This window comes from Rattus norvegicus, chromosome 5 (genome assembly GCF_021556685.1).
Source record: "Rattus norvegicus strain SHRSP/BbbUtx chromosome 5, alternate assembly SHRSP_T2T, whole genome shotgun sequence".
NCBI classification, from domain to species: Eukaryota; Metazoa; Chordata; class Mammalia; order Rodentia; family Muridae; genus Rattus; species Rattus norvegicus.
The window spans coordinates 156,997,525-157,022,654 of NC_141538.1; the positions used below are offsets into that span (position 1 = coordinate 156,997,525).

Genomic DNA, 25,130 nt, shown 5'->3' on the forward strand with positions numbered 1-25,130 from the left:
TGGCAGCCAAGACAGGAGGGCTTTTATTAGTCTGAGGAAGGGATGTTGTATTCTGTGGAGACAGGGGGAGAGGAGGGCTGAGGTACAGGTGAGCTGGATCCCACAACAGTAGAGTCGCATTGGCCTAGCCCACTCTATAGGTATATACCTATGGAGGAGCCCACAAGTCTGAAGTCAAAACTCAGCAGGAAGCTCTCTGAATACCCATCCCAGCTCCACTCCTGGCTTGGTGGGACCAGTGAGGCAGGGAAGAGAAGGGAGGCTTGTTGGCTGAGCTTCTGAGAGGGTAGATGAGGAAAATCCCAAGGCCGGGTCAGTGCACATAGATGACCACTCAGTCACACCACAACCAGCATGAGGCAAGCTTCAGAGCGGTCCCTCTCTCACGCAGTGAGCCTTTCCTCCCAATGCTGCCATGGTAGACACCGACATCTGCACAAACATCTTTCCCTGCCTCTACCACCACCACCCTGCTTGGCTCTCTGTCCCCAGTGACAATGTCCCACATAGCCACCCAAGCCGACAGTGTCCTGACAGGGCCGGCATCCATGAGTCTTCAGCGTTAACATTGGATGAAGGCAGAAGACAGATATGAGGCAGGGATAGACTCTGCTGACCCTGAGATAGAAGGAGAGGTAGGAGATGTGGAGGTACACCTGGAGAAATACAAGGTTGGGGACAGCAGAGGTGACCTGCCAGCAGGAGCCCTCACCTCTGCCCAAGATTCCCAGACCTCTGGGACCCAGCGCCCTCAGTTACACTAGCCTGTTGACATCCTTTCTCTTGCTATCCCCATTGACATGTCTGGCAACTGGCACTACAACTTGCCACCATTCCCCGCTCCTTTCCTTACTACCCCACTTCCTTTCCCCCCAAGTTTTCCTCTATCACTCTCCTGATTTGACTGTCCCTTCCACATTACTGTCTTCCCCAGCAACAGTCTGAACTGGCCTCTCCCTGCTTAGAGAAAGAGGGCGAGCTCCCAGCAGCCCTGACTTGCCACTCTGAATTTGGGTGGGACAATGGCACAGGTGGGTACACACCGCTTCTGTGCAGGAGTCAGAGGGGCAGGAAGAACTGTGGACATGTGACCACCTCCCGCCAGTTCCTGTACATACAGCTACTGTCCACATGGGGTCCCTGTGCCCTCGGAGCCTGCCCGGAGGCACTCTGGATTACAGAGGTCAGGCTTTGGGCCTAGATGCATCCTGTTGACTGGGGACTGGATGGGGTCACCCACTCTGCTAATGAGACTGTAGAGAGCCACGAGTCCTTGAAGCAGAGTGACTCTTTATGTCAGCTTGTGGGGACTCCAGGGGTTCCCAGAACCAAGGTCTCAATGTAACCCTCTGCCTGCCTTACAGTGTAGTTCCAGGCCTGTGAAAAGTCTCAAAGGTTCTTGGAGTTGAGCTGAGGCCACATCATTTCCTTTCATATCCAGGAGAGACCCCAGCAGGTCATGTTTTTTCTGCTAAGACCTGCTCCAGATGCTTACTTAGTATTGAGGCTGGCAGAGTGATGCCACCAACAAGCCCTGACCTTCCAGAATCTTCTTGTACCAAGCTCACTACAGGACTAGGACAGAGCCACAGGACAGTCCTGCACCCTGTCTGGCCCCACACATCAGATGTAGACCCCAGCCGGGCAATCCACCCTCTTATCTCTCGGACCTCAGTTAGGCTAGGTTGAGACAGGGTTTGTTGAGAGGCCATGTCCACAGGTGACTTCCTCTGGGTACGGGTCGTAGATGCTGCAGTTGGGTGTGGGGCCGTGACAGTAGACATTGAGGTAGCCTCGGTACTTTTCGCTGTACGGATGGTCCTTGAGGCACAGAGTCAGGTTCTTGTCACAGTCACACGTCTGCTTATCACACTCGGTCTCATTGAGCTCAGCTGTCATGAAAAGGAGGTATGAGGTCTGGGTGATGCCAAGACAAGAGAAGTGGGAGGAAAGCTGACTCTGAGAACCCAGTAGCCTTTGGGATATGACTTCAAGCCAGTAGGTCTTGTCCCACCCTGACCCTGCTCTAGCTGGGGCCCCATAGCCTCATGAGTGCCTCTAGCACAGGGTAAAAGTGGAGAACCTCTGAAGTCAAGTGTGGCCATTGTATAGTTGGGACAACTGAGGCTACAAACAAGGAATAGGGGAGCTGGAAAGATGACTCAGCAGTGAAGAGCACTGGCTGCTCTGACAGAGAATCCAGATTCAGTTTTTGATGCCCACATCAAGTGCTCAAAACTGCCTGTAACTCTGACTACAGGGAATCTGTCGCCCTCTGCTGGCCTCTATGGGCATATGCACACACACAGTGCACATACAGACAGGCAGGTGCGCATGCACACACACACGCACGCACGCACGCACAGACACATAAGTAAAAATCAACAAAATTAAGAGGAAAGGAGAGGGATAAACCCACCCCTATCTGTCACCTCCTACTCTCCCAGACCCCTCCCTTCAGTGGAAAAGCCAGGCAAGCCCCCACTTTCCTAGGGGGCGATTGGACAGGGCCAAGTATCAAAAGGTAGTTCCCACCCAAATTCATGCTACCTTTTCTCATTCCTCATTTATGCTAATATGAATATGAAACCTACAGCTAGCTTTTAGTGTTTCATTTGAGATACACCCCCCACAAAGAGTGTGTTTCTCATGGTTTGTCTGAAACCTAATTTTAGAGGGGCATCCTGAGTTTGTGTTAGATTTCCTCCCACACCCATACCCCTGCCTCTTTGGGGGGCCAAGGCCCCATTCCAAGCCACGTGTCAGGGGAGGGACTCACTGCAGACAATCTCAGTGTCATTCTCGATCCTGTGGTCATAGTGGTCCACGTAGGGGCGGCAGCCCTGGTCGAAGAGCTTCTGGTAACAACAGTCATGGGCGTGACAGCACCTGACAGGGGCAGAGGTGAGCAGACAGCTGTGGGTAGCTGACCTGTCCTCCTCCCACCCCCAGCAGAGACCTCGAACCATCTGTTTTAGTCCCTGTGATCAGTCCTAAAGACTACAGTCCTGGGAAGAGGGGGGCAGAGTTACATGCCCAAGGTCACGAGGTAAAGCAGAGGTGCCGACGGCACCCTGGATTCTTGTCCTTAATCCTGCCTCTTTGTCAGGGCTCTAGGGCCAGAGTGGAGCTGCAAGAGGAGTCAGGTGTCCCAGCAACCCAGTCAGGGAGGGAAAGTAGGAAGAACGCCATGGCTTTCAGACCCGCAGGAAGTAAGTCAGACTCCATGCAGAGGTCTGATTGCGCTGGATGACCATGGAGGGGATGGGGTAGGGGTGGAGCCAACAGGTAATGGGACTGATGATGAAGGATAAATGCAGAGTGGTTATCCCCTCCTCTTCTAAAAGAGTGCAGCTGACTGCCAGCTCCTTGTGGTGCCAAACTTGGTGCTGGCTGCTGTTAGGGAAGTGTAAGCCGAAGCCATGGCTTCCAGGGTTTTTTAGTCTGAGGGAGGAAGCATGGTCTAATGGGGCGGGTTCCATTACCATTGTGGAGCACCAGCCACAAGACTGGCACCTCCTTGTCTGTAGGAGGACATAAAATGCCACACCTTCCTCGAGCAAGAAGGTTGAAATATGGACAACAAAGAGTGTCTAAGACATCGACAGTGAAGCTCCTGGCCCTTCCTCCTTAGCCTGTCTGTCAGCCATTCCCATCTCTCATCATGGGAGGCCTCCAGAACCTACCAGTCCATCTCATCCATGGGGTGGCCGCGTCCCCCCAGCCCGCAGTAGCAGCCGTAGCCCACAAAAGACAGGATGGAGTTTCTGTGTGTGATGGCTTCCACCATGGACTTCAGGTTGAACAAGCTGCTGTGGGCGGTAGTCACAACTGCAAGGAAGCTGAGAGTGTAAGTCCAGCCTGGTAGTTCCTCAGAGCCAAGACACGGAGACGGGAAAGGGAAGGAGGGATGGGAGGGAAAGAAACATACAAAATCCTGTAGGCTGGGGTGTTACTCACTCCAGCCCGGAGGACCAGATAGGGTTCACATTAGCTGCAGGCCAGGCAGTGTCCTAAGACCTTGCATTTGCTAGCTTGTTGCGTTCTCATTGTAACCCTGATGTTATCACAGATAAGCAAATTGAGGCTTGCCCAGGGTCACACTGTCCCATGATGTAAGAGAACCTGGACCCAGAGTTCCTCAACCCACACTCTCTGCCTCACATGCATGGCTTCTGATGGAGCCACTTCCTGATAAACAGAGAGTAGGGGCTGGAGAGATGGCTCAGAGGTTAAGAGCACTGACTGCTCTTTCAGAGGGTCCGGAGTTCCATTCTCAGCACCCAAACGGTGGCTCATAAACAGAGAGTGACGTAAAAATGCTAAAAGTCAGAATTACATTTCAGCTGGGTTTGATGATATGCGTTCCACCTACTCAGAAAATAGTCTGAGGCAGGAGGATTGAACATGCAAAGGCTGGGTTCAAGACCAGCCTGGGCAACTTAATGAGATCAGAGGCCACTCCTCCAAGAAGTCATTCTGAATGTCTGGTTCACCAGAGAGGCTCACAAATACCACACACTGTCAGGAGTTACACAAATTTGATTCTTTGCACTCTCTTCGTGACCTCCATCTGGTGTCTCTGTGGCTTAAGGGGAGCCAGGGTCCCTATCAGCACTCCTAGAGTGGGCGTGTCTCAGCACAGTGCACACACAGAGGAAGCAATGCTAAGTCACTTCTGTCACCAGCAGACATCAGCTTCCAGGCAGTGGCCAGGCCCTCTCTAGCCATTCACCCTTCCTTCCTCTGTCAACTGCTTCCCTCTCTTGTGGTCCCCTGTAGGGTGTGGCTCTCACTGAACAATCTGTCCCGAGTCTGTGCAGTGAGCCTGGGGCCTGCCGTCCCTACTTGGGTGAAGCTACTCGCCTTGCCCCCCCTCAGCAGGAGGGAGGTTTTATCTCCATTCGCAGGATGAGAAAACTAAGGCTTAAAAAAGTAAAAAGTCGGGGTTGGGGATTTAGCTCAGTGGTAGAGCGCTTGCCTAGCAAGCACAAGGCCCTGGGTTCGGTCCCCAGCTCCGAAAAACGAAGAGAAAAAAAAAAAAAAGTAAAAAGTCTTGCCCAGGTAGCATAGACTGGTAATGGCAAAGTTCAGGTAGGAACCTTGTCTGTTTTTCTTAGTTGGATGCCAAGTCGGACAACGGTGTGGAACCTTTGCACACGCAACCTCCACTCCGGCCTGCTCCGGTTGCACCTGGAGTTAGGCACCTAGCTCAGAACCTGTCCCTTGACCACCCTACATCCTCCGACCTCACAGACAAGGAAATGTTCTGAGAGACAGGAAGCCCAGGATCAGAAAGCTGGAGGCTGGATGGACCCCAGCGGGCCTCGAAGCACCTGGTTACCACTGTGAGGCCCTGGCTGTCTCTTCCCCTGACATGGAAGCTCCGCCTCCTATTGTAGCTATGGGCATTTTACCCTATGGGTAGGGTATATGTAGCACCAGGCCCTGGCTGCCAAATGTCAGCTCTCACAGGGTGAGAGCAAGAAACATATACGATTATGCACAGGATGGGCAAACCCCCTTACACATCCCACTTCAATCGCACGCGCACGCACACACACTTGCTGTGCCTCACAAAGCTATGGTACACGACACTGGGGAGAATCAGTATCCAGGACTAAGGCCGTGTCCACAGGCAGAAGAAATAGCTCATGTTTAGTCTCCTGGGACAGGTGGTTTGGGAGAGACATGACGGGTTGTTTTCAAAATGACAGGTCATTTTGTCTGATTGCAACAGTCCTTTCTTGTGTCCGGCCACAACGAACCCATCTTTGGGGATGCAAGATAGGGTCAGGCTTGTGTTAGAAGCCTCGCTCTGCCGGGCTTCTGACCCATGAAGACCTGGGTATCAGCCCTAGGAAAGAAGTTGACAGGCACACACAAACACACACACACACACTCATGTAAAGCTATGCCACCCCCCACTGTCGCTCACTCCGTGGACACAGACATCACAATGAACACGGACATACACCAAGGTGCCAGCCGTGAGCCTCGCTTTACTGACATGTGGGGCCTAGAGACATCATGTATGCTCAGACACGCCCACACTCAAGCACAGACATGCATCTAGCTGCACACAAACTCATTAACTCCTGCCAGCACGGAAAGTCGATAATACATATGCTCGGGCCCACGATGACAGCAAACACTGCCAGTTTACGAGGCTTGCTCAGCTCTCCCCACCTGCCCAGCATAGCTCATAAAAAGAGGGAGGCTCCTGGCTTGTTTACAGGTGTCCGGACCTAAACAGCCCCCAGAGGATAGGATGAAGCCTGACAGGGAAGTGGAGAGGCCCGGCCCAGAGAGAGGAAGGACCTGCTTGCCAGTGGCACAACACGGGCACCCGTGACATAGGCGTCCACGTTTCTAGGAAAAGACTGGGGGAGTTGGGGGTGGAGAGCAGGTAATCAGAAAGGTCTCCTGGGAGCCATGCTCACCACTGCCAGCCAGGACTGCGATGGCGAAGAATTTCTTCATACCCAGGCTGGACCTGAGAGAGAGGAATAGCCATTCTGAACCCTCCTTTCCAGTTGCCCATAGCCTGTCTCACCCAAGGCACCAACCCTGTTCCCCTCCAGCTGCCTGCAGCTGGTCTCATCCAAAGCCTCACCCATGCTTTCTCTTGACCTAGTTACTGTCACCCAGCCCTGTGATCAGCACCTCCCCACCTGGCCTGTGTCTCCTGGGAGGAACACACCCCAGAGTGGCAGAACCACCAGAAACAATTTCAGCTCCAACTTTGAGCTCCAAGATGGGAAGCCTTTGCCCCACACCAGGGCCAGTACTCTTGAGTCTATACTCCAAGGAGTCTTAGGACCCTAATCATGGGGACCCCCACCTGGCAACTGGATCTTAAAACCTAAAGCAAGAAAACCGGATCTCTAGAGTCTGGTTCCAGCTCTGCAAATGCTGAGTGACCACAGGCAGCTCTCTCAGCCTCTCTGGGCTTCAAGAACAGAGTCAAGTTGCCTAAATGGTCCCTAAGTCCTTCTAGCACTGGAATGCAGCTGGCCATGTCTGCTCAGCACACAGAAACTCAGAGATCTCCTTCCTGGAGAACCGACCCCAGGAGTAGATCCCTTCCTTATCCCTCCGCTGCCTCTCTCCACAGAATGGCCCTCTCCAGGGCAGCAAACACCTACCTGGAGGTTTTAGAAGGAGATGCCCTGAGTCTTGGGTCCTTCTGCCCGGTGGAGCGTTTAACCAACACCTTCTTCCTGAACCCTTTGGGGTTGGCCTGTGCCCCATCTGCCATGTCTTGGATTTTGTGAGGCCAGCGACATAGAGCTTGAGAGATCCTCGATATGCCCAGAAGTCTCTGGAGAGCAGGCCCCAGCTTCACGCTGTCTCGTACACTAGCAGAGTAGTGCTGGGGCGATGCCCCTGGGGAGGAGGCAGATGACAGATGTCCTAGAAACAGCTGGCTCCACCTCCTCCCTCCCACTGCCCTTCCCACACCTGGCTGGTGAGATTCCCACCCCACATCAGCCTCCCCACCCCCTTGGGCTTAGGAGTGGGGTGCATCGATCAAGAACTAGCCCCGCCCCCTGCACCCGAAGCGAGGGCTGAGCGCTCTCCATCCCCAGCTTTAAGATGCTAAGGAAAATGTTACCCAACAACACTGGTCCCAGAAACAAGAGGTAGTTTCTCCAAGGGACCTTTCTGCAGGGAATACCACACTTACGGCCTTGCAGTGAGCGCATGAGATTGGACTCTCTTCCGAATACAAGGCTAAGGGGGCTGAGTTCCCAGAATGCACAAGGGTCTGGATCCATCCGCCGCAGAGACCCATGATAATGCTGACACTTGGGGGATGGAGTCAGGAGAAGCAGGAGTTCAAGTCCATCTTCAGCTACATAGCAAGGTTTAGATTACCCTGACCAGGGTAAGACCCTGTCTCAAGAGAATGGAGGGGATGGGGTGGAGAAGAGCTGAAATGTCGAGTCAGTGGTTAAGAGCGCTTGATGGTCCTGTGGAGGACCTGGGTTCAGTTCCCAGCACACACACTGCAGCTCACAACTGCCTGTAACTCCAGCTTCATGGGATTCTGCTTCCTCAGGCACCAGCCATGCAAGTGGTCAAGACACACACGCGCGCACACACGCGCGCGCGCGCGCACACACACACACACACACACACACACGGAAAGCCTTCATACATATAAAAATAAAGAGGCTAGAGTGATTGCTCACCAGTTAAAGACACTTATTGCCCTTGTAGAGGACCCAGGTTCAGTTCCCAGCACCCACATGGTGTCTCACAACCATCTGTAACTCCCGTTCCTGGGCTCCCCTGCCTCTTCTGACTTTGTACGCAGTGCACATACATGCACTCAGGCACAAATACATAAAATAAAATATAATATATTTTTTTAAAAATCTGGGTGTGACAGTGTGGCTTTTAATCTCAACAACTTGGGTGGCAGAAGCAGGTGGATCTCTGAGTTCGAGGCCAGCCTGGTCTACAAAGTAAGTTTCAGGGCTACACAGAGAAACCCTGTTTCAAAACAAAAACAAAAAAACAACAAAAACACAAGCAAAAAACAAAGTAAACCAGTCAAACAAGTTTGTTTTCTTTCTTTTGTTTGTTTTTTTGTTAAAAAGAAGTCAATAAAATCAGGCACAGTGAAGGGTTCATGGATACAAAATCATGGAGAGAACGTGTCAGGGACAGAGAGAGGTTTCAGTTAAGCTGCCTGGATGGCTTTTCCTGGAGAAATCGGGGTGATCAGGCATTACCTCAGGGGATGCGAGAGCCTGAGGAGCTTCTCAGATACGGAAGATGTCAGAGAGGGACGACAGAGATCCCAGCTGAACCGTCCTAATAGGTCTGTAGCTAGAAGTGGACACTGCAGTTACACACGAAGAAGCCTAAATCATCAGAGCGCAGCTCAGAAGAGAGCTCAGAGGAACCCAAGTCTGTCCAAGTGAAGGAGACATGTTGATGAGGGGGGCTTTGTGGGGACACGTGCCTGTCCCTTGTCCAGATGGACAGAATTTCCCTCACATCTGAAGGGGCCCCAGTCATCCATGAGCATGTTGGTGGCCATCTCCTCCAGGCTGAGACTGGAGGGGCTCAAGTGATCTAGAAAACTTATATCATTAAGAGCAAGGCCTCTCGGGGTTCCTTTTAAACCTGTCCTAGCAGGTAGAGACCACACTCAATGCAGCCATCTAGTATACCCCAGGGCTTCAAATATCACCTCTGGCCTCCAGCAAAGAGCTCTCCTACCTCAGCCCTGAATATTCTCTCTCTCTCTGTCTCTCTTTCTGTCTCTCTCTCTCTCTCTGTCTCCCTCTCTGTGTCTCCATCTCTGTCTCTGTCTCCCTCTCTGTCTCTCTTTGTCTCTCTCCTCTCTCTGTCTCTCTCTGTCTCTGTCTCTCTGTCTCTCTCTCTCATACGCGCATGCGCACACAGACACACAGACACACAGACACACACACAGACACACACACAGACACACACACACACACACACACACACACACACACACACACAGAGCAAACTGTCTTTGAAAACCACTATAGGTTCCCTGAGCGGTACCATCGTCTCTGGTGGAGGGCCTAGTGAATCCGAGTGTTAGCCTCAGTTGTTTGTTTGTTTGTAGGGGGTGTGGTGTTGGTTGCTTGCTTGTAGTGGGCGCGGTATGGGTGGCTGGTCTCTGTCATTACTGTCTACTGTGTGGGCTCAGAAAAGAAGAGAGGGGGTTGGGGATTTAGCTCAGTGGTAGAGCGCTTGCCTAGGAAGCACAAGGCCCTGGGTTCGGTCCCCAGCTCCAAAAAAAAGAACCAAAAAGAAAAAAAAGAAAAGAAGAGAGGGCCTGAGATCCAGGAATTGTCTGAGCAGACTGAGCAGGAACCGATCCTCCATCACCAGGCTGAGCCTTGGCCAGTGGGCCTCCTTCCCTGTTCTGTGCTCCTTCAGCTGTGGGGTCAGGGTACCAAGGCCTCCTTTAAGAAACTCTAATTGCCAAGGGCAAGGACTCATGCTATGGGGTATGCGCAGGACTCAGGGTTAAAGGATGGACTGTGATGAGGGCCTGGAGTGAATTGGGTTGGGGAACCGGTCCTGTCAGAAACGGGTACTCAACGTGATCCCTCATCCACACATCTGTCCTTATCCAGTGTTTCCAATCCTATTGGCAAGGGTCCCCCAATGTGTCTCTTCCTCCTCAGGACTTCCAGACTTCCTCTTCTGGCTGCCCCAAGCCAGTGGGCCTATCTCAGGCATCCTTCATTATCCTCCACCCATCCCCCAACCCATCCTCTTCCAAGTATCCTGACTGTGGGGAGGTCCCTCCTCTCTCCAGGAAGTCCCTCGAAGCCTCCCATCACACATCCACACATAGGAAGGCTCTAATTTGTATTTGGACATTCGTTCCTTTGCAGGTTCCTGTATGTTTTGGTTTGTGGACCTTGACAACGGATTGGGGATCCCGGAGAGGAGGAGCCCTTATTTTTCTCAAAAAGCTCCAGGGTTTTCCCCGGAAACAACGGCTTGCTCTACTGTCTCAGACTGGCAGTGGCGAGGGTGGTATTGCCGTCTGTGTCTGCAGGGAGCTGAGTTCTAGTTTTACACCGGCGTTTGCAACTGCCTCTCACGAAGATCACTGAACTTTAAAGAAGATACAGCACCCAGGCTGCAGGAGCTGGGAATGCCTGTATTCAGGGTGTCACCAAGGCCTGGGACCCCAAAAAGCTACTTTGTGCCCCGCAGTTCTAGTGGAGGTGCAAGTCAAGCAGGTCCTCAGACAGGCCTGGCCCCTCCCTCCTGGGGAGGGGCAGGCTCCTCCACCCCCACCCTCCCCTTCCAAACTGCTAGTGCTCAGTAATGAACAATAAACAGGTCGACCCAGAAATTCCACTTGTGGGATAGCAACCCCAGGTGCAAACCTAAACTGTGTGGGGAAGATGTGTGCAAAGAGACACCGTGGGGGTGACTTTACGGCTTTTGTCTTTACGACAGTCGAGTGGATTAGGGTCCGCTCACGTTTTAACTGACGCACCGCCTTGAAGGCACTCTGCAAGTATAGACACATCCTGAGGCTCTAGGCTAGACTGCTTAGGCGTCTCCGCCCTGTGAATTTTGAGGGAGCACGATTCTGTCCAGAACAAGGATGGATAGGGTTCCCGAATGACCTTTAAGTGAAGAAATGTTGAGTGCCCTCCCCCCAGCCATGCTTATTTTGACCCCAAAGCCGCCACCACCTTAAAGAAAGAGGACAGACCAAAGACCCTCCTGACCACAGACACAGAACTTCTTAACAAAGCCCTGACAGGCAGAAGCTATAAGAAACAGGAACATGGGTACATAAGCCAGCACGGGAACCATAGCCAAGCTGGCTTCTTTCCAGGAATGAAAGGTTGATTTTCGCACTAAGAACCCAGCCCACCGTGTGCTATACCACATTAACATTTAAAAAGGAAAAGCGTACGATATCTCGGACGTAATCAAACCCACCAAGAAACACCGCGTGGCAAAATCCAGGTTCATTCCTGGCAAATAAATCAATAAATAAGTTAGGAAATTGAGATCTGAGTTCAACTTGAACTACGATCTGCAGACAATGCCTTGCTTGAGGCTGAAAAAGTGAATGGCCTTGCTGGGAAGGAGGCAAGATGTCTGCCCATGGCAGAGAGAGAGAGAGAGAGAGACAGGCAGACAGACAGAGACAGAGACAGACAGACAGACAGAGGCACAAAAAGAAATAAAACACACTAAAACCACAAAGGATCCAACTGCCCTTGAACCCGGTGACACATGTGCCCAATCTCAGTGCTCAGGAGGCAAAAGCAGATCTCCCATGAGTTTGAGGCCAGCCTGGGCTACATAGAGAGACAAAAAAAAAAAAAAAAAAAGCTATCACCACCACCAACAACAAAAGAATGCTTCTGTTAGCATTGGCACAATAGCCCCATGAGGATTCTTGACTGACCATTCTTACTGCCCGTCACATGCTTAAGGTCCTGTCCCATCAGGATAGTGTCTTCCCTTGGCTGAACTTGACCTCTGATGACAGGAGGAACATGTCTATAAACTGGCTAAGAAGGTCCCAGCCCCATCCCCAACCAGTGTGACCTCAAAGGACTCACAGGACACAGCACAGTATGCACTGTGGTCATTAAAGAAGCCTCGATCTAGTTGTGTCTGCCTGAAGTCCCAGCCCTCAGGAGGCAGAGACAGGAGGATCACGAGTTCAAGGTCAGTCAGAGCTACAGTGTGAGACCACGTCTGAAAAACAAAGCAAAACAATTTTTCCCAGTCCAAGAAACTCCTACCAGTAGGATGAGGGCACTAAGTTCTGCATGGTTCTGATAGAGAGATGAACCATCCATTGACCCAGTATCACTGGAGTCCTCCCCCATCCTCAGGAAGGTGAATCACCGTGAGCATTGTCCCAGTTGTACACACTCACCTCTGTGCTCGAGTAATGATACCACTGCTTAACATTTTAGAAGAAGTGGTGTCTCACACTGTGATCTCAGCACTTAGGGAGGGGAAAGCAGGAGGAAGGTTCAGTGTTCAGGACCAGGCTAGACTGGCACTGCGTTCCCAAACAGCCAGGGAATGTAAGACTCAAAAAAAAAAGGGGGGTGGGGGATAACCCTGGAGAATCTACACATAGTGAATTCATACTCTGAGTTCAGCCAGGTTGCAGAGTAGAATAAGAAAATTCAAATGAATAACAATTGTTATTTCTTTTTAATTATATATATATATATATATACATGTAAGTATGTAAGTATGTATGTATGTATGTGTGTGTGTGTGTATGTATGAGTACACTGTAGCTGTCTTCAGACACACCAGAAGAGGGTATTGGATCTCATTACAGATGGTTGTGAGCCACCATGTGGTTGCTGGGAATTGAACTCAGGACCTCTGGAAGAGTAGTCAGTGCTCTTAACCACTGAGCCATCTCTCCAGGCCCAATGGTTGTTATTTCTGCATGCTGGAGATGAGTGTTTTAAAAGCCAAAAACCTAAAAGCACATTTATTAAAAAAAAAAAACAACACCCCAAGTATCAAAGATGTATGGACGAAGCTGATAAAGCTATGCAAGACGTATACATGGAAAATTCAAGCAAGTGTGTACATGGAAATCTCAAGCACACGGGTTAATACAACAAAGAGAAAACACTCTTTTTAACAAGTCTACGGAGAGAGCTGGGTAGTTACAGTCCAAAGAATGAGGCCGAACCCCTTCTTCTTGTCACCCACAAAAGATAGCTCCAAGTGGGGGCTGGAGGTACGGCTCAGCAGCAAGGAGTGCATGAGGCTCTTGTGAGGGAACCTAAGTTTGATCTCAGCACCTGAGTCTGTTACATCAGTTAATTAGAGTGTGTGGCAAAGAGGGCCAGGGAGCGACTGTTGTTGGTCGAGCTCATTTGGGGCATCTAAAATTAGATCACGATCATGGTTACATAAACGTGATTTTTCACTAATTGGAGCTGAGCTTGGTGGCACGCACCTCCCATCCCAAAACTTGGGAAGTAGATGTAGGAAGATCAAGGCTTTGAGGCCAGCCTGGACTACAGGAGCCCCTGCTCAGAAAACAAAAAAGAAAATTGAGTTAAAGGCTAGAGACAAAGCTCAGTTGCTAGAGTGTTTGCCCAGCACGCAGGAAGCCCTGAGTTCCGTTCACCACACAAACTGAGGATGCTGGCTCCCATCTGCAGTCTTGGTACTTGAAAGATGGAGACAGGAGGATTAGAAATTCTGTTACAATTGCTTGTAGCCTAACTCCAGCTCCAGGGCATCCACCAGACGCCCTCTTCTGGCCTCTGAGGGCACTGCACTCATGTGTATATAACCACATACAGATACCCACACATGCACGTAATTAAAGACAAAATAAATCTTATTTTTTTAAGGTTAGCTCAAAATGGATCAGAAACCTAAATGTAAAGTATAAGGCTTTAGAAAAGATTCAGGTGGGGCTGGGGATTTAGCTCAGTGGTAGAGCGCTTACCTCAGAAGCGCAAGGCCCTGGGTTCGGTCCCCAGCTCCGAAAAAAAAAAAAACCCCCCCCCCAAAAAAAAAGAAAAGATTCAGGTATAGTGGTTGTGACCCCAGCACTGGGGAAGCAAAGGCAGGAGATTCGCCAATGAGTGGAGACCGGCCTGGGTTGCATAGCAAAATCTTGTGTCAAACAAACAAACAAAACTAGAAAGAAAAAAATGCTTAGAAGAAAGTGTGGGAGTAAATCTCTGTAGTATTGGGTTATGTAATGGTTTCCTAAGTCATGTAACAATAACACAAGAGACATCAAAACTAAATCGAATTGTCACCAGATTTTAAACCCCTGTGCTGCAAACTGTACTATCCAAAAAGTAGAAAGGTAACTAGCCCACAGGGTGAGAGAAAATCACGTGTGTCGTAGAACATACAAGGACTCTCGCAAGTCAGCAGCAAACCGAAAACAACCCGGTTTCAAAATGACAAGGAACTTGAACTGTAGTTTCCCCACATAAGATAAACCAACAGGCACACGGGAAGGTGTTTAGCATCGTTAGTCACTAGAGAAATACAAGTTAAAGCCACCATGAGAAAACACCTCACACCCACTAAGACAACCCTCACGAAAAGGGATGGAGAGAACTTCGCACCCGGGAACCCTCGCGTGGCTGTGAAAAGGAGTCCGGCTCTTCCTCAAAGCCTTAGGTGTGGAGTTTTCCACATGAAACAGAAGTTCCAACCTGGGATCTACACCCAAAGAAACAAAACCAGGTACCCATTGGATGTGGACACTGGAACAGGCACACTGTGCAATATGACCAAGAATGAGGCAGACGTCTCAGGATGGGCCAGGGGATATGTGACATGCAGGCCAGCTACACGAGCACATCTTATCCAGCAATACGGAGGCTGCAATCTTAGGACTCTGCTGGCAAATGATTTCCACACGAGCGTTAAGACCCGAGTTAGACCTTGCCACTCGGCACAGCGGTGCATGTCTGTTGCTCCGGCCCTGAAAGGTAGAAACAGGAGGACCTCTAGCATACACACATGTGCAAATACACACACAGACACACACGCACGCACACACACACACACCTGCATACCCATACACACCTACATACACACTTGCATAAGTACATACCTGAGTACAATACACACCTGCATACACACACTTGCATAAATACACACATGTATACATATGTACATGTGTGCATATACACACGTGTATACATCATGTATACATACACACATGTGTATACATGCATGCATGCATACATACATATAAGAATACACACAGAGATGCATGAAACAAAAAAAAGCAATTCAATGTCAATAAATGCCACAGTATGGGTGGAAAATGTCAGGAAGGGGAAGCAATCATTGAACACTGAACACCGTTGAGTGATTCCTTCACATACAGGTCTGAGATAGGCAGCAGAGACAGAAAACAGGTTAGTTAGCTAGAGCTGAGAGGAGCGGCTGTGTGGCAGAGCCGATCAGGGAGTGACTATTGCCATGGGTAGAGTTAAACTGAGGGCCTCGAATGTTAGATCATGGTCACAGTTACATAAATGTGATTGTAAAAGAGTCGAGGCTGGGCACGGAGTTGCACATCTACAACCCCAAACACTTGGGAAGTAGACGTAGGAAGATCAAGGCTTTGAGGCCAGCCTGGGCTACATAAGCTCTTGCTTAGAAAACAAAAAGGAAATTGAGTTAAGAGGTAGCACACGTGCAGGAAGCCCCAGGTTCACTGCCCATAAAGTGAGGATGGCGGTACACAGTTTCGGTCTTAGTACTTAAGAGGTGGAGACGGGAGGGTCAGAAATTCAGGGTCATCCTGTCCTACATCTTGAGTTTGAAGCCATTCTGGGTCATTTGAAACCTTATCTCAAAAAGAAAAAATAATAGTAAGTTATAGACTTGAAAGAACATTGTATGGGCTCATATATATAGTGCCCTTTGAGGAAGGATCATTTTGCTTGGCCTCAAGGAAGGAAGTCCTAACCCATCTCCCAACATGAACAAACATAAGGCCCTTAATCTCATAATGAAACACTCGAGCTGTCAGTCATAGAGACAAACACCATAGAGTCCAGCTTCTGTGAGGTTCAAATTTACAGAAGCCAGAAGGGGAGAGAAGTGCTCTCCAGGGGCTGGGAGGGGAGCGGGAACTCTCGATGCTCTCGCTGGGTCAGAGTTTCAGTTTTGCAAGATGGAAAGTTCTGTGGGCGGATGGCGGGACAGTTGAGCAACGCTGTGAATATGCTGACGGCCGGGAGGCTGCACAGCTGAAAGGACTATGATGAGAGTTACGTGCATTTTCATATATGTTAAGGGAAAAAGTTGTTTTAAATGGTGTGTGGGCCTACATGTAAGATTTGACTTTAGGGAAAGGTCTGGGCGTGGCGATGCCCACGTGTAGTCTGTCTTTGGGGGTTGGGAGTTCACGGATAAAGAGCTTGTGGCCAGCCTGGGATACATGCCACCCTGTCTCAAAACGAAACAAAACAAAAGCAAAGATGGCTGGAGAGATGGCTCAGTGGTTAAGAGCACCGGTTGCTCTTGTAGAAGCCTCAGGTCTGAGTCCCAGCACCCACACGGAAGCCGTAACTCCAGTCCCAGAGCATCCAATGACCCCTACTGGCTATATGGGCACTATAAACGCACAGTACAGAGACATACATACAGGCACAGTGCCTTACACATAAAATAAATGGAAAAAAAGAAAGAAACCCAGTTCCTGCAGAGGCCCTGGGTTGTGGGGGTTGGGCCCCAACATCCACATCACGTGCCTCATGATCTCTTGTAATGTCAGTTCCAAGGGAGTTGATCTCTCTCTCTCTCTCTCTCTCTCTCTCTCTCTCTCGCTCTCGCTCTCGCTCTCGCTCTCTCTCTCTTTCTCTCTTTCCCTCTCCCTCTCCCCCTCCCCCTCTCCCTCCTCCTCCCCCCCCACAGAGCTAATAAGTTAAATCTTTCAGACAAATGAGGAATACTGGAGGATTTCAGCACGTGTCAGGGAAAATCGCCAGCACATTAGACATCAGGAGCCTTTGACTCCTTGGCCTCTCCAAGATCCCCTCATGAAGATGGACTAGCTTGGTGTGTAGCTGGATGGTAGGGGACTCTCCTCCTATGCTTGATGCCTGGATTCAATCTCCAGCATGGAGAAACAAAAAGAAGGGAAGAGGAGCGGGAAGAGGTGGGGGAGGGGGAGGGAGGGTCGCATTTAAAAATGAACAAGGTATTTGAACAGGCACTTTACCAAAGAAGGTGCATCAATAGTAAATTAGTTAATACATGGGGAAGGTGCTGAGAATATTTTAATACACTTTTCTCTTCCTCCTCTTCCTCCTCCCCTCCTCCCCTTCTCCCCCTCCTCTTCTTTCCCTCCCTCTCTTCCCCTCCTTTCCCTCCTCCTCTCCCTCCTCCTCTTCTCCCTCCTTTCCCTCCTTGTCTCCCTCTTCCTCTCCTTCCACCTCTCCCTCCTCTTCCTCCTCCTCTCCCTCCTCCTCTCTCCTCCTCCTCTCCCTCCTCTTCTCCCTCTCTCCCACCTCCTCTCCCTCCTCTTCTCCTTCCTCCTCTTTCCCTCCTCTTTTCCCTCCTCTTCTCCCTCCTCTTCATCAGCCTTTTCTTTTCCCTCTCTGTTCTTCTAGAGGTCCCCCTCCCCCCGGAGGCACACATGCAAAGCACTTCTAAGTAACATCCCCAGCCCAGAAACTTCCTTGAAATGACAATGACCCGGCCATTTCATTCCTAAACACTTTGCCAAGAGAAATGAAAACCTTTATTCCAAACAGCCCAGTGTCTGGAGACTGGTAAATAGTTAAAGAATCCCATACAGCTGCACCGTGGACTATTACGCGGCGGTGAAAAAGCAGCACGAAGCAGCAAAGATCAGTCTTCAGATAACTCTGCAGACTAAAACCAGACAAAGCATGTAAATGCTGTGAGTGTGTTCCTGCATGATTTCCAGAAAATGCAAATCAACTGTGCTAATAAGCCAATGAGTGGGCACCTGGGAGCCCAGTGGGGGTTGGGGGAGGAATGTGGTCACCGTCTTCATTGTGATGGCCATTTCACAGGTTCATGCAGGCATCACTGACCAAGTGGTATATTATACATTTTTAAATTATGTGTTATGTGTTTGGGGGCAGGGGTGCATGTGAATGTGATACCCATAGAGGTCATAAGGAGGACCCAACCCCTGGGACTGGAGTTGCAGGCTGTGGTGAGCCACCTGACATGGATGCTGGGAAGCCAACTCAGGTCCTCTACTAAAGCCTCAAATACTCTCAACCACTGAGTCATCCCTCCAGCCCTAAACTGGACGTTTTAAATAGACTTTTACTATCCTTGGAGGGATACCAAATACCAATACCAAAACCCATAGGTACTCAAGTTCACTATACTTACATAAAATGGCTTCGTGCTTGCATACAATCTGCATGCATCTGGCCATCTTTAAAAATGCCTTTAAATCTGCTCTAGAAGCTGGGCATGGTGGTGCATGCCCATAAGCCACACACTCAGGAGGCAGAGGGAGGAAGATCACAGCCTGTTCCAGCCAGGCTCAGCTACATAGTGAGGCTCTGCCTCAAAATTCTAAAAATAAATAACTTAATTAATTACCTTTAGATCATGTATAATGTAAATGGTTTTCTGTGTATACATCATATATACATGCATATATATACATATATATATATATATATATTTGCATGCACAGATGTGCTTATCTCTGCAAGTGGGAAGCCAGAGGTATATTTCTCTATCACACTCCATCTAAAAGACAAGGTCTGTCAGTGAGCCTGGAGATTGCTGTGTTGGTGAGACCAGCCGGCCAGTGAGGCTTCAGGACCCGCCTCTGTCATCCACACCCACAGCACTGGGGCTACAGGCATGCACAGCCATTCCTGGCTTTTACGTGAGTTCTAGGGATCTGAACTTGGGCCCTCAAGGTTGACCAGCCAGTACTTTATCCCCTGGGCTATCTCTCCTGCCTCATAAATAGTTACTTTAGGGACTAATAACAAAAAAAGAAAATCTGTTGACTGGAGGCATAGCTCAGTGGTAGAGCACTTCTTAGCGTGCATGAGGCCCTGGGTTCAATCCCCAGCACTGCCAAGAAGAAAAAAATAGGACGAAAGGGGTAAAAATGAGAATATCTGTATGCGCTCAGCACACACACAAACTTTCCTTAAATATCTTGTTTCGTTTTCAATTATAAGTATAGGTGTGTATGTGTGTGTGTGTGTGTGTGTGTGTGTGTGTGTATGTGTGTGTGTGTGTGTGTGTGCTGGTGAGTGCAGTTGCCCATGGAGGCCAGAAGAGGGCGTTGGGTCTCCTAGATCTGGACGTGACAGACAGTTGTGAGCTGTTGACGTGGGTGCTGGGAACTAAAGTCAGGTCCTCAGGAAAAGTCCTACATGCTCTTAATCACAGAGCCATCTCTCCAGGCTCTCCCCAAATATCCCTGATCTGTCGTTGGCCATCGGAGTAAAACTCACAATATGGGAGCTGCCATTAATTTTATCTCAGTTGTACTTCAATGTTGTTATAATGAAGAAAGGAGACAGAGAAAGAAAGGAGGGAGAGAGGCTTCTGTTAGCGTATCTGTGGTTTAAGAATGATGCACAGGGGTGAGCAGGTCAGGCAACTGGAACACACACTTCCAGAGGGAACAGAAATTGAGCAGCCTTTGAAGACGGTGTGGCAATTTCCTACAAAGGTGAACACATACTAAGCACATAACACAGTCCTTCCACTCCCTGGTGCTTACACAGAGAGCAGACCGCATACGCGTGTGCAATCTGGAACCCTACTCACAAGTGTCCCTTGTGACCGTCTAAGTAGGGGAATCTAAACACCCATCCCCTAAGGAAAGGACAGAGGGATGGTGGTATGTCCATATGACAAGACGATGCTCCTCAGAGACACAATTCACAACCCATACATACAACATGGTGGTGAAACTCAGGATTATGTAAAGGAACATTCTATGATCCTACGGGAAGGTGGGCACAGGCAAAGTCCCCAAACTGGATAATTCCATGTCTGAAACTCAACCTATCTAAGGACGGTCAGGTGACACAAGCCTATAGTCCCAATACTTGCGAAGCTAAGGCAAGATCACAGATTGATAATCTGTCCAAGTGACAGAGCCAGTTCAAACCAGCCTGGCCAACTTAGTGAAGCTGGAGGCTGACAGTGACAGCGATGGTGACTGGTGTGTACCTGGTCTTAATCCCTTGTGCTACACACACACACACACACACACACACACACACACACACACACACACACAGGTTCACACACTTGTATGCACACATGTGCACACACACTCACAAACATACACACACACAAGGGGTTTATCAGAGCTCAGCGGTTTGGCAAAATTGGCCAGCAATCCGTCTCCTACCCCACACCTCCCGGGTCTGCCTTGTCTCTGCCTCCTCGTGCTGGGATTATAGACATACTGAGAGAACTTTGCAGGACAACGCCTTCCATAGGTTGGTGGCTGTCCTGCACTGGAGGAGGGAAGATTTGACTTCTCAGGGACTCGAAGGAAACTCTGGCACTTTGGCAGGTGATGTTGAGAGGCAGTGGGGGTAGGAAGTGGGGCAGGAGCAGGGAGGAGTGGGTTCGGGGAAAGGTTAATGCAAATGTTAATGATTATGGAAGTTCCCCAGTTTGGAAGTGTCTTCGTTGGAATTAGCCAAACCACTAGTGGATACATTTTATCGTATACAAATTATAGTCCAAAAGAGGACTCCGTAGCTGTAGATCGGTAAATCCCATGGACCACGCAAAAGGCTCTGAATTCAATACCCAACACTAGGAGAAACCAGGCGTGATGGTACACCCTTGTAATTCCAGCATTTAGGAGGTAGAGGCCAGAAGGTAACAAGCTCAAGGTCATCCTCAGCTACTTAAGTTTTAGGTCAACCAGGAATAAATAAAAACCTGTCTCAAAAATTTTCTTTTAAAAAAACAAATGAAAGGAAGAAAGAAAGAAAGGAAGAAAGAAAGAAAGAAAGGGAATTATACCTTAATAAAACCTATTTTCAAAAACCATTTTGTATTTCTACAGCTAAGTGATTTCTAGTCCTTATCTCTGGAGGAAGGCAGTCTCAAAGGTCATTATTCCCACTTTGTGGGGGTAGAAACTGAGGCAGTGAGCTAGATATGCATCTCCGCCCTACACAGGTAGCTCCCTGAGGGCCAGGCTGCCTCAGACCTGTCTGTCGCTCTGTGGGGACCATGTTGTGCTTTGTGAGGGGGGGTCAAGTGAAAAAAATCAACAATCTACCAGAGCCAAACTCCTCCAGAGGACCTCCTTACATTTACACTGTTTCCTTGGGGCTCCCTAATGTCTGCGTGAGCTTTCTAGAGCTACCATTACCACAAGCCATCAGACTAAACAGGAAACGAGAGCAAAAGAGAGAGAACATGCAATCCACGTGTGTGTGCATGTGTGTATTCATGTGTGTACAGGCAGAGGCCAGAGGTTTCTCCCCCTTCAATTTTTGAGACAGGGTCTCTCACTGAACCCTGGAGCCAAGCACTTCCACTAGCCAACAAGTGGCTAGTGGTCTGGCCAGCAGCCCCTGGGATCTTCTCTGCCCCCACCCCTACCCAGTGACAGGATTACATGTGTGCCACCATGTGGACTCTGTGGATCTCAACACAGGCTTTCTCTAGGGCTTGTGCAGCAAACACGATACTGACTAGATCATCTCCCCAAACCTGGGAATTTCTTTTTTCACAGTTGTACAAGCTGAAAGTCTGAGCTAAAAGGAGGGCAGGGATTGGTTCCTTCTGAGGTCTCTCTCCAGGGCTTGCTTCCTTCCTGGGCCCTTGTACAGTCATTCTCCTGTGTCCTTTGAGGTGTTTTTGATCCTTACAGGAAGAGTCTAGCTACTGGCTGAGACTTAAGAGGTACAGCGGGCTAGCCTGGAACGTGTGATCCTTCTGCCTCAGCCTCTCGTGTGCTGGGATCGCAGGTTCAAATCACTCATGCTCACCTCCAATTCATCTCTCTACTAGAAGGACACCGTCAGCAGGCCAGCCTTCCTATGAGGAACAAGTGGTGCTGGTATAGGCAGAAGCCCAAGAATGCAATAAAAACACAGATGGGCTTCCTGGGGGAAGGGGAAGTTTGTGCATGCCAGAGGGCTGTCATTTCCTATAGACTTAATAGCATGTCCCTCAGCAAGAACCTTGCCTCTAGGTCATAGGCCACTGTGGGATTTGATTAATGATTTTAAACTATTGCCTCTGCTTTCTTGTCCTACATGCGTAAGTTGGCACCCTCTCTGTATCCTCAGGACAAAAACAAACAAAGCAAGCCCTATCATTATTTCTTTATGGTGCTAGTAGCTGTCTGTAGGCCTCAGTCTGACAGTCTGTCCACTCTGGGGCCCTGGCAGACAGGGACTTTTCTATTCTTCCTTGTCTCCCCCCTGCACACAGTAGATGCTCAAGAAATATCCTCCAGGGCTGGAGAGATGGCTCAGTGGTTAAGAGCACTGACTGCTCTTCCAGAGGTCCTGAGTTCAAATCCCAGCAACCACATGGTGGCTCACAACCATCTGTAATGGGATCCGATGCCCTCTTCTGGTGTGTCTGAAGACAGCTACAGTGTACTTATATAGATAAATAAATCTTAAGAAAGAAAGAAAGAAAGAAAGAAAGAAAGGAAGAAAGAAAGAAAGAAAGGGAGGGAGGGAAGGAGGGAGGGAGGGAAGAGGGAGAGAGAGAGAGAGAGAGAGAGAGAGAGAGAGAGAGAGAGAGAGAGAGAGAGAGAGAGCAAGCAAGCCCCACCAAATGGATTCTTCTGCTTGGCTCCTGGGAAATTTCTTGAAAGTGTTCTTACTTCCCATCGGCCAAACCATTAACAACTCTGACTTCTTGTGTACCAGGCACATCGACTACTGTCCCCAGCCCACGGCATGGGACCCTCAGAATGGCCGCCCCACTTCATAAACAAAATGGCAGAAAGGGAACGACCTGGTGTGGTGGCACACACCTTCAATCCCAGCACTAGGGAGTCAGACACAGGAGAATCTCTGTGAGTTCGAGGCCAGCCTGGTCTACAAACCGAGTCCAGGACAGCCAGGATTATTACACAGGGAAACCCTGTCTCCAAAACACCAAAACCAAACCAAAACAAAAGAAGGCAGGAAGGAGTCAGGGTCTGTGGCTGTCAAGGTCAGGGCCTGAGGGACAGCAGAGACTTGACAGGGGCTGCAAAAAAGCAAGAACAGCCCAGCAAGACCACCTCCCAGCTTCTGGCCATGGGGAGTACCAGGATTCTGAAGGAGCGTGGGTTGTTATTATTATTAATTATCTTTGTGTGGGGTGGGCACACACGTGCCAACATAAGCATGTGGAGATCTAACGACAGCTTTCAGGAGATAGTTCTCACCTCCACTGTACTAAGGTAGGATCTCTCTTCTGTTGCCCAGCGTCCCCACTCCTGGCCTGCAAGCTTCTGACTGATTGTCCTGTCTCCATCCCCCATTGACTGGAAGAGCGCCGGGATTACAGATGAGTACCTCCGAGCCTGGATTTTTTTTTTTTTTTAATCGTTTCTGAGAAATAAACTCAGGTTACCAGGTTTGCATGGTTAGCATTTTTACCCACTGATCCAACCCCCCACGAGCAACTGAGAAGTCCCATGGAAATCCCCTTGCGTGCGACCAGCTCTCGTCTAGAAATGAGGCTGGAACCTGGGTGTCACAGCCCTCTCCAGGGGTCAGTCCTAAACCTCATTCCTGGGAAGGAGGGGTCGCCAGGTGACCTCACTAATTTACCAGCTATTATGTGTCGATCACGCCACCAGTAACCTTTCCTACAGAGCCTCCGGGACCCCACTTTTCACACAGGAAACTGGAGGCTCTGAGAACTGAAGCGGCATTGTCGAGATGGTTGTGCGACGAGCCTATCTGCTGATGGAGCAGTGGCTGTTTGCAAGCTAAGACACCTGGCCATTAGGCTAGGCTGACTGTCCGGTGAGCCCGTCTCTGCTTTCCCAGGTCTGAGATTACAAACACAGCCGCCACACTTTTTTTTATGAAGTTACTGGGAACCCAATCTCAAGCCCTTGTGCCTGTACAAGAACTCTGCTGACTGAACCCTCCCCCTAGATAATCTCCCCCCCCCCCCATTTTTTCAGTCATTATTATTCGGATGCACGAGAGACGCATGCTCAGGATAGAGCACAAACCATGCCTGCTTTACAAATTTTGACAGTGCGAACACCCACATAACCATAGCGCCTACCAAGCACCTCAGGCCAGCCCTTGAGACGTCACCACACATACCTGCGGGACAGTGTCATCCTAATTCATACAAGTGTGCATTACCTGTGCCGTTCTGGAATATCACAGAGCTGGAGTCTCTCCCCTGAGCTGACCTCCTTCCTGTCCTTATGTTTGGGAGACTCATCAGGTCCCCGTGTGTCATGGTTCGCTGACCCGGTGTCTCCGTGAGAGGCTGGGTTGACAGACATCCACACACTCTGCAGTAACAGCCACGAGAGTGGCTCCTGTGGGTTGACCCAGTTCCTCAGGTTCTGCTTGGTGGGGATGGGTGACACTGTCACACTCCCACCAAAGGCAAACTCAACCTCCTTCATCTCGGTCTGCCCCACCCCAGGGAGCTCAGCTGCTGTGTCCTCTCTGCTGTTTGCACCTGCTGTGTCTCTGAGTGGCACCTCTGATGCTCTACCAGAAGCTCTTGTCAGGGAAAGAATTAATCAATGGGACCGTCTGGCAAATGGAGCTATGGAAGGAGTTTCTTGGAGGGAAAAACTCTGACCCTGGCTGGGAGGACATGTCTTCGTCCTGTGGGAGGATCTTAGGAGAAGGTCCCCTTGCTTTGCTGCAGTGAATGGAGCAGGCAGCAACTGGGCTCTGCTGGTTCTTCCTATCTCCGCCCCTGTGCATGCTGGGAGGACTAGGAAGCTCCTTCGAGCTGTGACACACACCCACTTGCATCACACTCCGATGAGACATGCTAAACCATTCCCTACACATATAGTAGGGACACCTGGAAGTCTGCGTCTAACCCCAACTCTGCCATGTGACTGGGCTATGTCCCACACATCTCTGAGTCTCAGTGTTCCCTGCTTGCGAAATGGGGATAATAGTTTTCCC

General features: G+C 49.8%; 1 protein-coding gene across 4 annotated transcripts; it reads right to left on the bottom strand.

Annotated features, from left to right (window-relative positions):
• Pla2g2f (phospholipase A2, group IIF) lies at positions 1–24,650 on the bottom strand. 4 transcript variants are annotated; one of them, XM_087551224.1, is made up of 8 exons: positions 24,339–24,549; positions 14,741–14,977; positions 7,691–7,899; positions 7,149–7,389; positions 6,444–6,496; positions 3,687–3,831; positions 2,780–2,889; positions 1–1,892 (listed from the first exon to the last, which is right to left on the bottom strand). In XM_087551224.1, exons 3-8 carry the CDS (start codon positions 7,779–7,781, stop codon positions 1,681–1,683), a joined length of 852 nt encoding a protein of 283 aa, XP_087407350.1. In that variant the 5' UTR covers positions 7,782–7,899; positions 14,741–14,977; positions 24,339–24,549; the 3' UTR covers positions 1–1,680.
• Between the last annotated feature and the right edge of the window lie 480 nt (positions 24,651–25,130).

Coding starts and splice junctions, on each gene's coding strand:
- Pla2g2f (XM_087551223.1), bottom strand. CDS start 7,781: ATGGATCCAGACCCTTGTGCATTCTGGGAACTCAGCCCCCTTAGCCTT. Junction 3,832..6,443: donor CGCAGTCCTGGCTGGCAGTG/GTGAGCATGGCT, acceptor GCTTCCTTGCAG/TTGTGACTACCGCCCACAGC. Junction 2,890..3,686: donor CCCATGGATGAGATGGACTG/GTAGGTTCTGGA, acceptor TGCCCCTGTCAG/GTGCTGTCACGCCCATGACT.